The 10,000-nt window shown below is 35.4% G+C and overlaps 1 protein-coding gene across 2 annotated transcripts in view; it reads left to right on the top strand.

The window, feature by feature from the left end:
* The first annotated feature begins 393 nt into the window (after positions 1-393).
* Positions 394-10,000, top strand: part of LOC137641554 (protein spaetzle-like) — a 49,223-nt gene continuing 39,616 nt past the window's right edge. For both annotated transcript variants that reach the window (XM_068374226.1, XM_068374225.1), the window contains exon 1: positions 394-719. In XM_068374226.1, the coding sequence (XP_068230327.1) occupies positions 696-719 (24 nt within the window). In that variant the 5' untranslated portion in view covers positions 394-695. The remainder of the gene's footprint in view (positions 720-10,000) is intronic.

Here is a 10,000-nt window from a genome sequence, read left to right as displayed (position 1 = left end):
TATATACATGTATATATATAACTGTATATATATATATATATATATATATATATGTATATATATATATATATATATACATATATATATATATATAAATATGTATATATATATATATATATATATATATATATATATATATATATATATATATATATATATATATATATATATATATAAAATGTTATTTTTCTAAGAATTAAGGCATGATTAAATATGAATGAAAAAATTACTGTGTGAATTTAAAGCTCTACAAAGTTTATGAAGCATAAAATTGACATTCTCATGACATCTAACTCATCCCAAAGGCGATAGGAAAATAACAATGATAGTGAAAATAGGAAATGGAGTAACTGGCACCTTTGACGCTCCTCCCAGCAATTCACAACAGTATTATTCCTAAACGAGGTCTTGTTACTAGACCAGAATTAGCGGGCATCACAGTCCCACCTTACGGCTGCTGGTGGTCAGTTGTGTGAACTGTGACATCGGTTGACGGGAAACACAAACACCGAGATTCAGCTCTAGAAAGAAAAAAGGAAAACCAATAATACTAAACGACGTCTTGGGCTACCAGTTCATCGTGGAAAACGTAGAGGTTCTTTTGGCTCAAGTCTGAAATTGGGAGAGAAGTACCATCGCGTTCTAATAACTCACGTTAACACACAAAGTGACGACGTCCTTCAACTATCTTAATTATGGATGCACGGAGCCTGTTACAGGTAGGATGGACTAGTAGCTTTTTATTATTCCGCGCGATCAACTCAAAGAGTGATCAGCTTTGACTCTTCGCATTTGTAAAGTTTTCAGTTTTTCCTTTAGCCTCTATTAAAGTTAGATTGTATATCACCAAACTCTTTATGTAACCAACCAATTTACACTATTTTATTCATTGCAATATAGCCCTCGTATCAAAGAAAATGAATGAAATTGACAGACAAAATTGTATAAATTGTCCATGATTTTAAACTGTCGGTCAAAGGTGATAAATCGTCTATGTAAAATACCGGGGGAATAGACAAATTTCACTTAAAAATGCACCCCCTTTACAGTCATTTTCTTATTTCAAAAACTAAGCTCACGTTGTGGATTTTTTTTTCTTTTACAGACTGCCATTAAAAATGTTATGTGTATGAATGAAAAGGTGGCATTTACACGTGCAATGTGCATTATTCTAACAAGAATTTACACGATGTTGAAACCTTCAGAAAAATAGTATAGGTAAATAAGTATTGGTCTGTTATGGGGCTTTAACAAGTTACTTAGAAAACTTATGCCTAGATGTATTTGCTATAAGTACCAGCACATAATGTATTAAGAAAACTTTCTTTCGAACCTTAAATTCATTTAAACCATATCGAGTTTGCTAAAATCTTATTTACATGATAAACTCATGTTTGTTTAAGTTTTGTATATGAATGAAATTTGCTCAGAGAGAGAGAGAGAGAGAGAGAGAGAGAGAGAGAGAGAGAGAGAGAGAGAGAGAGAGAGAGAGAGAGAGAGAGAGAGAGGAAAATCGACTCGATATGCAAGATTTCTTCATCCGCTCGTATTTACAGACTGTATATATATAATCCAGATCACTCTGTATAAAGTTTTGCATAATTAATCTAATTTGTGCTTTCAAGTTCATGCTCGGCAAGTTCGGTTACCAATTTAAACCTGATTTATTACCATAAATTTGCCTTTCTTTTTATAGGAAATAATGATTAATGAAAGTTCTTGGCAGAGTAATTTTTGGGGAACTTGTGGTCTATTTTGGATGTTGATATCTTTTATGAATGATTAATTTCATATAGGATTTACTCAAGTAGGCAAAGAAACATTCAAAACATTTGTTCTTTATTGCGACCGATTTTTTTTTTTTTAACTTCTTGAAGGTTTAAAGGTTACTACAGGTAATAATTATGATTTCATACGAGATAAAATCGTAATGTATTTTATTCAGTGTTCAGTTTTGTTAATTCAGTATATAAGAGAAATTGAATATTTAAGAAATGCCCCTCTTCTTCCAGGCTTAGAAATTATCACCTTACTTCACTTTTCCTTCAATGTCCATACCCTTCCTTATTTAAAGAGGCAAATCTGTGGCTTTCTTTGGATTTACTCAAAAATTCCAATACTAGTTTCATATTTGCATTACATTTTGGATGTACCAAGGCATTGTGGAGTCACCCGTCTCTGGAGACTTTGCATAACAAAGTTGATTGAGATTCAGTCTTTCAAGGGCAAGTTACACGCTTGTTGCAGAGAATGCCAATTGTTCCTGCAGTTTGTTACTGATTGTAAAGGTCTGAAACTTTGAGATGCATTTTGTGAAGATGGATAAAATTCCAGCAGCACAAGATGACTGTGATTCCTGAGAAAGTCTAAAGCACAATAGCCATTGAAGAAGATACATCAGTTGTGGTTTGTGGTAGCCTATGGTAACGTCCTTGCCTGGTGAACGCTAGACTGGGGTTCGAGTCCTGCTAAAACTCGTTAATTCCTTTAGTTGATACAACCTCACTATATAGTGAGCTAAGAATGGGGGTTTTAGGGGAGCCTATAGGTTTACCTGTTGAGAGGGGTCTTGGGCGCTGATATGTATATACAGTATGGTCAGTCTCTAGAGCAATTTCCTGATTGCTAGGGCAATGTCACTGTCCTTTACCTGTAACATTCATGAGTGACCTTTAAACCTTCTGTCAATAGCAAACAAGACGAGCATCAGCATTAGGGTGAGACGGCAAAACAATTTTTGAGAAACTCTACTTAGTCAGATCACGAAAAATTTATTTGAAATTCTTTGAATCATTAAGTGTGGTACAGCTTTTTTAGCTGTTGTCTTTTCTTTTTGTTCTGTTGACTGCTACATGGCAATCCTGATACACCTTTGACCTTTGAAAATTTAGAATATCTTTACAGATTAAATGTCAAGGTGTTGGTAGGAACATTTTGGATGCTTATTTCGTATCACTTATAAAATATTGAATTTTGAAACTACATTTTTATAAACAATGATTGTCAACTGAAACTTATCAACTAGTTCAAGGAAACGGCTCGCACTGACTAGAAAAATACATTCCTCAGACATGCCCTTGTTCAAATTGGTATTATTTGATTTTAAATGACTTAACCATAACAACCTTATTAGGAAAAGCAAAGTTATTTAAAATATGTAAGAAAGTCTTACAGTTGTGTGATGTGAGGGATTTCATATGATATAACACGGATATTACCAAACTACATTTGCCAATCAGATGGCACTGAGGTGGGTGCGTAAAAAAATATATTGCATGGAATGTACTTGTGCATGCAGTCATCACGTGTCAAGATGTTGATTTAATGAATGTTTGCGCACACAAACACACACACGTGTATATATATATATATATATTTATATATATATATATATATTATTATGTATATATACATATATATACCTACCTATATATTCTTATGTATATATACATATATATACATATATATACCTACTTATATATTCTTATGTATATATACATATATATACATATATATACCTACTTATATATTATTATGTATATATACATATATATATATACATATATATACCTACCTATATATATATATATATATATATATATATATATATATATATATATATGTATATATATATATATATATATATATATATATATATACATTTCTATATATATATGTATATATATATACACATACATATATATATATATATAGATAAATAGATAGATAGATAGATACTCCCATAGTATCAGTGAAGCACTTTTTCTATTTAGAATTTCTATTTTGAAAATAATCAAAATTCTTTCCTTGGTCTGTGCCATCCATCCCTTTTAACAATCTTTAACAAGAACCGTTTCTGTATACTGTAGATATATCAACCATCTCACAATTCATTTAAGACGCATTTTCTCATCCCTCAACTTTACATTTACCTCTGTCTATTTTCGCCAAATCAGTCTGCTGTGATTACGTATTCCAACTCTGGCTTTGCTATGATTATGAAAAATTTGATCGCCATCAACAATTTACTTTCTTCACCACTTATCTTTGGTGGCTCATACATTGCATCTTTGTCTATATTATTTCAAGTATTTTTCGTCGTTCATCTACACCAAATATAGGTTTAACCTTCATTCTCAGACTTCTTTGACAACTGTTTCACAATGGACACTAGACTCTCTAACCTTTTTCTACTGAACCCCGATTACTTCTTGTTTTCCGTCACACTTTGTCGATAAAGATATTATCATACATCTTCCAAAATATATGAGATCATTTTATTCTTATCCATATTGCCATCATCCATAGGTACCGTAGTACAAAGGAATACCTATTTTTTTGTGTTTATATGTATTTGTATGTATGTGTATGAATACATACATGCTTACATACATATTAAATGGAAAGATTATCTAAATTCTATTCCCAAAATAGAGTTTAGGGATTTCCTTCCGTTTTCTGCACTTATGGTCTGTCCATCAGTATACCTGTAACTCCTATCTCATCATTGCAATTCTTAATTTATAGTTAAAGGGATTACGGCCAAACTTGTTTTAAAGAACATAATCATACGTAGATTTGTATGAAACGATATTGTTCGCTGTCACCGTCTTTATATCAGTCTGTCTGTAAATAAACAACTTTAAATTAGGCTGTAAAAGATTTAAACACTCGTTAGACGATGTTTTTTTTTTCTTTTCTTTTTTTTCCGCAATATCTAGCAGTGTGAGAATATTCTATTGTCCTAAGAGTGTTGTTAAGTTTTCCTTCACAATAATTACGTAACAGAGTTTTAGAATATTTCTGGTCCAGAAATACCTTTGGAAATCGTATGTCGAAGGACTAAGTTTTTGATGGAACGGTTGACTTAATTATCTGTGTTTACGGTGTTTCATCAGCATTTTTCATTCGAAATACCATTTATTGAGATCAGTTAGTTGAGGGCAGGCATGTAAGTTAGTAACGCCTACTGCTTTATAAATGCGCAGGGCTTCTTCATTTAGATATTTGCTTCAGAAAAATTTCGCGATCTCACAATATTGTATGAGTTTTGGACATCTGATTTTAGGCGCCACTATTTTACGAGGCATTATCACTCCTTTCAGCAGATTCATATTCCACATACAGTAGATATGCAATGATCTTCAAAATGAACACCTGCGGTTATGAAGCGTTCATTACGACTGGCCTTATAAAAAGAACCGATGCCTCTCAAGAACCCAAAGAATAGCCAAAGACTCTCGATCGAATGTACTATAATTCTTTTCTGCCCGTTTTAATGCCCGGTAAGCAGCAAAAAAAAAAAAAAAAAAAAAAAAAAAAAAAAAAAAAAAAAGGGGGGGGGGGGGGGGGGGGGGTCGCTCTCTGCCTTTATTACCAATAGCTACGCTACTCGCATCTGCTGTCACTAAAAACGGGCGATCAAATCTAGAATATGCGAGTAATTAATTGCTAGTTAAGGCAGCTTTCAAATGGTTGAAGGCCCTTTCTTCTGCCACTCTCCAATTTATTACTTTTTGTTTCTTTAAAGCATCTAAGGGTCTCGCTATCTCTCCAAAACCTCTAATGAATTTACGGTAATACCCAGCGAGCCCAAGGAACCCAGGTACATCCTTAGGGGTCCGTGGCCTGGGGAAATCTCTAATAGCCGCTACTTTACTGGGGCAGGGTTGGATACCTTCAGGGGTTATGTAGCCTAAAAAATTGACCTGTTTACAGAAAAAATTACACTTTGACATTTATTTTCATACCATTCTAAAACTTTACGAATATTATCATTATGTTCTTCGGCCGTTTTCCCTATGATTATGATATCTTCTAAATAAACTAACGTTATTGGCAATTAAGGGAGACAAAACCGCCTCATTACTCTAGAGAAATGACTTGGAGCATTTTTAACACCGAAAGGAAGAAAATTAAACTGAAATAGTTGATCGTTAGTTATAACTGCCATTTTACATTTACTGTCTTCCTCAATGGGTATTTGATAGTAACTAGATTTTAAATCAACAGTTGTAAAATATTTACTATCCCGTTCCTTCACAAGTAATTTTTCGATCGAGGGCAATGGAAATGCATTATCCTTAGTGACTGCATTCAACTTCCTATAATCAACACACAATCTTACCGAACCATCCTTTTTCCTAACAGCTACAATTGGAGAAGCCCAGGGGGATTCGCTCCCCTCGATTATCCCTTGTTCCCTTAATTTACTAATTTTCCTTTCTATCTCTTCCTGGAAATGAATGGGTACCTTATAAGGCCTTGACCTGATCGGCTCCACCTGCCCAGTTTCAATGCTAAAGGGAAATCGATCAATCTTCCAGGTTGACAATGTTACTAACTACAGGTTGATATTCTGACCGACATAGTTTTCACGCTTGCATAATCAAATTCTGAGTGTGTTCGTATGTGGGGGCCGGAGTTGTGTCTCCCAGCATCCCATTATTAGCAATTTCACATAACTAATTCACACACAGAATCACTTCCTAACACAACTATTTTATTTGACAAATTAGCTATCGTTATATCAGCTCTGTTCTTTTATTTCCGTCAAGCCCTCTAATATCATATGGGCCCAATTGTCATGGGGTTTAACAATGACCTTGGTTCTTTCTGGAAGAAGGCGACATGAGGTCACTGATATGCTCGTAAGTGTCTGGGGAGACAACACTTCTCCTGTCTCGGGTACAGCTGTTACCTTACTTAAATGTCTCTCCGAGCCCGCACAAGCACTTACTCTCTCGTGACTTTCTATCGGTGAAATGTACCTTCCTGCTTTTACTGTTATTGTATCTTTTCCCCCCAAAATGCAGATTTGATTACATGAAATGAAATCTATTCCTTAAATGGCCTTGATTCCTGGAATTCCCAAGGTGGGCAAGACAAAAAAATCATGTGTAAACTTCACAGAGTTGACGATTGTTGTATGGTTTATGCGTAGTTTATTTCCTCCTGGCCTTTTTTCAATCAGTGAAAAGCTGGCTCTTGTGTTGATCAGCGCTCGAATGGATTTATCTGGCAGGTGAATCCTAACTGCTAACATTCCTAGCTGGCCATTACGATATATGGGACACGGGCCAATGACCTCAGCTGCAATGATGCTGCTCCCTTGTGCTGTGGGGGTGAGGTCGGGGTTACCGATGAAGGTCCCAGTGCCTACTCTAAGTCCGTCGTCGTTGGGAGCGCTGCCTCGGCTGCTGCTTGTGATGTCGTGCAGGTTGTTGGGGGGGGGGGGGGGGCATAAAACACCTTCGCCTCCCCCTTCCTCCGTTTCCTTTTCCTTTTCCTTGGGGGGATGTATGCGTGTGCCACATCCAGGCCACCATTAGTATTTTTTGCTGGGCACTCTCGAGATAGATGACCGTAGGCCTGACGAGTGTAACAGCAGGAAGATCCTTGGGTAGGGCCCTCCACTTGTCGGTGCCCCTCTTCCCAACACTGCCAGCATATGAAAACTCTTCTAACCTGCTGACTGCATTCTCCCCTCTCTCCGTTTTGGGGTTGCCGAGTGCCTCTCATGGCTGCCGACTTCTCGGAATCGGGCTAGTTATTCCCAGTAATTTTCTCTGGGAAACTCTCTAAAATGTTTTGTATCGCACTCACTACGTCTGCTAACGAGCGATTGTCATCGAACAAATAACCAACCACATAAATACGGGTTTACTAATCTGCGAATATGTTTACAGGCAATTGCTTTTTTATTACCTTCTGTGAGATTGGCACTCCGGGTAGCAAACGAATCGCAATCGCGAAAAATGCGAGTTGCAAAACTAAGCACGGATTCACCTTCCCGAATTTTGGGTTTGTAATTTTCTTTTAGGTCCCCATTTTTCGTATCAGGCAAGTCATATTTCTCAATTAAACGTCGTTTTATTTCAGTATAGCTTCTTAAACTGTCTTGTGGCCTACACATTACCTCCATTGCAGGAGCATCTTTCAGCAATCTAATTATTTTAATAGCTTTTTCTCTTTCCGACCTCCCATATGTAGCTACTTCAAAGTCCCTCAAAAACACTTCAATCAATTGAAACCCTTTGTTAGGCTGTTGATCATCAAAAGGCCTAACACTTGCCTGGAGTACTGGCAACTTTCAAACTACGATTTTTATATCTTCACTCGGTTGTGCATGTGTACTTTCACTTGTGTGCGTTTGGGCTTCGTTCATGTGGATCGGATATGCTATGGTTGTGCACTGCTCCTCTTCTCGTTCAACCAATAATTTGTTCATTAACTACTCTAAATTATCTAACTTAGTTTCCAGTTTTTGTGTTCTAATTTCCTGTCTATATTCTTCATCGGCAACGCTATACACTGCTCCTCCGTTTTCATCTCCCGCAGTAGTAATGTCTGCTACGTTAGTTCTCGCGTATCTAGGCATCTTGATCTTTTATTTTACCGGCTCAAAGAACAACTTCTCTCACAGCATACACAAACGGACAGCATACACAAACGGACGTATTTTTACACATGACACCAATATGTTGACGGATAATGAGACATCGGAACATGGGTTTGTTTCACTTTATTACAAAAGGTTCGTAAGTACACCGTACACGGCTACACTCTCTCAGGTGAGAGCCTTGTCTACTTGAGCGTCCAAAGGCAAATAACTACTCTTCGCTATCAAAATACAATCTTGCAACAACAACATGCTGAATAGTTTGATTTTGTGGAATTCTCAAGATTATAGAGTTCATTTACCTTGACGTACAACACATATCTTCATACAAGAAATAGGACATGCATATATATATATATATACATATATATATATATATATATATATATATATATATATATATATATATATATATATATATATATATATATATATATATACGCAAATTCCTTGAAAGGAAGTAGTTGAAATTGTACTGATAAAGATTTACATTATGCCTTAGAGATTCCAGTTTTTATAATATCAGCCACTTTATGTCTTATTAGTTTTTTATACAATCATTTATTTCCGTAAACATTGATTGTTGCATATACATGTATGCAAGTGCATATATTTGAATATGTATGAGTTGTTTGTTCACGTTTTATAGTTTTATACATAGACATGACGAGTGCAGACATTCATTTAAATAACGACATAAAAAAATATTGTTTTTTTATATGTACTCGCGTATTCATTGTGTGAGAAAGAGTATGCTGTTGTGGTGGGCTAATTCTTTCTGCGGTCATTTCCAGCACATTAAGTAACCGACGCGAAACGTTTCAGTGAATGTTAGAGTTCATGATTAGTGGGAGAAGCTTCAAACGGGAAAAATCCCTCATTGTTTCACTGGAAACTGGTCAACAATTATGAAATATTTCATCATCATCATCATCTCCTACGCCTATTGACGCAAAGGGCCTCGGTTAGATTTTGCCAGTCGTCTCTATCTGGAGCTTTTAATTCAATACTTCTCCATTCGTCAGCTCCCAATTCGCGCTGAAATATTCCAGGATGAATATATTTTCGATTTGAATAACTTAGAGATACAGATATTTCTGAGTCGTATGAATTAAATGATTTTTAGAATTGAATGATTTTACAACATAGATATTTCTGAATCATATGAATTAAAAATTAATATCCAGATGTGTAATTTTCCAATTTGAAAAATCAAATGTTCATAGTTTCAATTGCATTAGATTCTAATTTTTGAAGAATTTTTTTTAAAAAGAATATATAGATTTAATCAAATCTGATAAACTATTCAAATTCAAATAGCATTCCGTAAGTTGGGGTTCCATTTTGGAATAATGTCGCCAGTGTTCCTTTACATTTATTTGTATGACAACATGTTCTTCATTTTATGGCAATTTTCATCTGGCCTGAGGAGTTACAAAGATACTATACTAATTTTTTTTAATGAGGTGCATTTGCACCGACTCGCAGCGGTGCCCTTTTAGCTCGGAAAACGTTTCCCGCTATCTGATTGGTTAGAATTAACTTGTCCAACAAATTAGCGATCAGGAAACTTTTCCGAGCTAAAAGGGCACCCCTGCG

This window comes from Palaemon carinicauda, chromosome 5 (assembly GCF_036898095.1).
Source record: "Palaemon carinicauda isolate YSFRI2023 chromosome 5, ASM3689809v2, whole genome shotgun sequence".
Taxonomy (NCBI): domain Eukaryota; kingdom Metazoa; phylum Arthropoda; class Malacostraca; order Decapoda; family Palaemonidae; genus Palaemon; species Palaemon carinicauda.
Note: the sequence above shows the minus strand (reverse complement) of the source record. Positions and strands in the feature narration are given on the sequence as shown.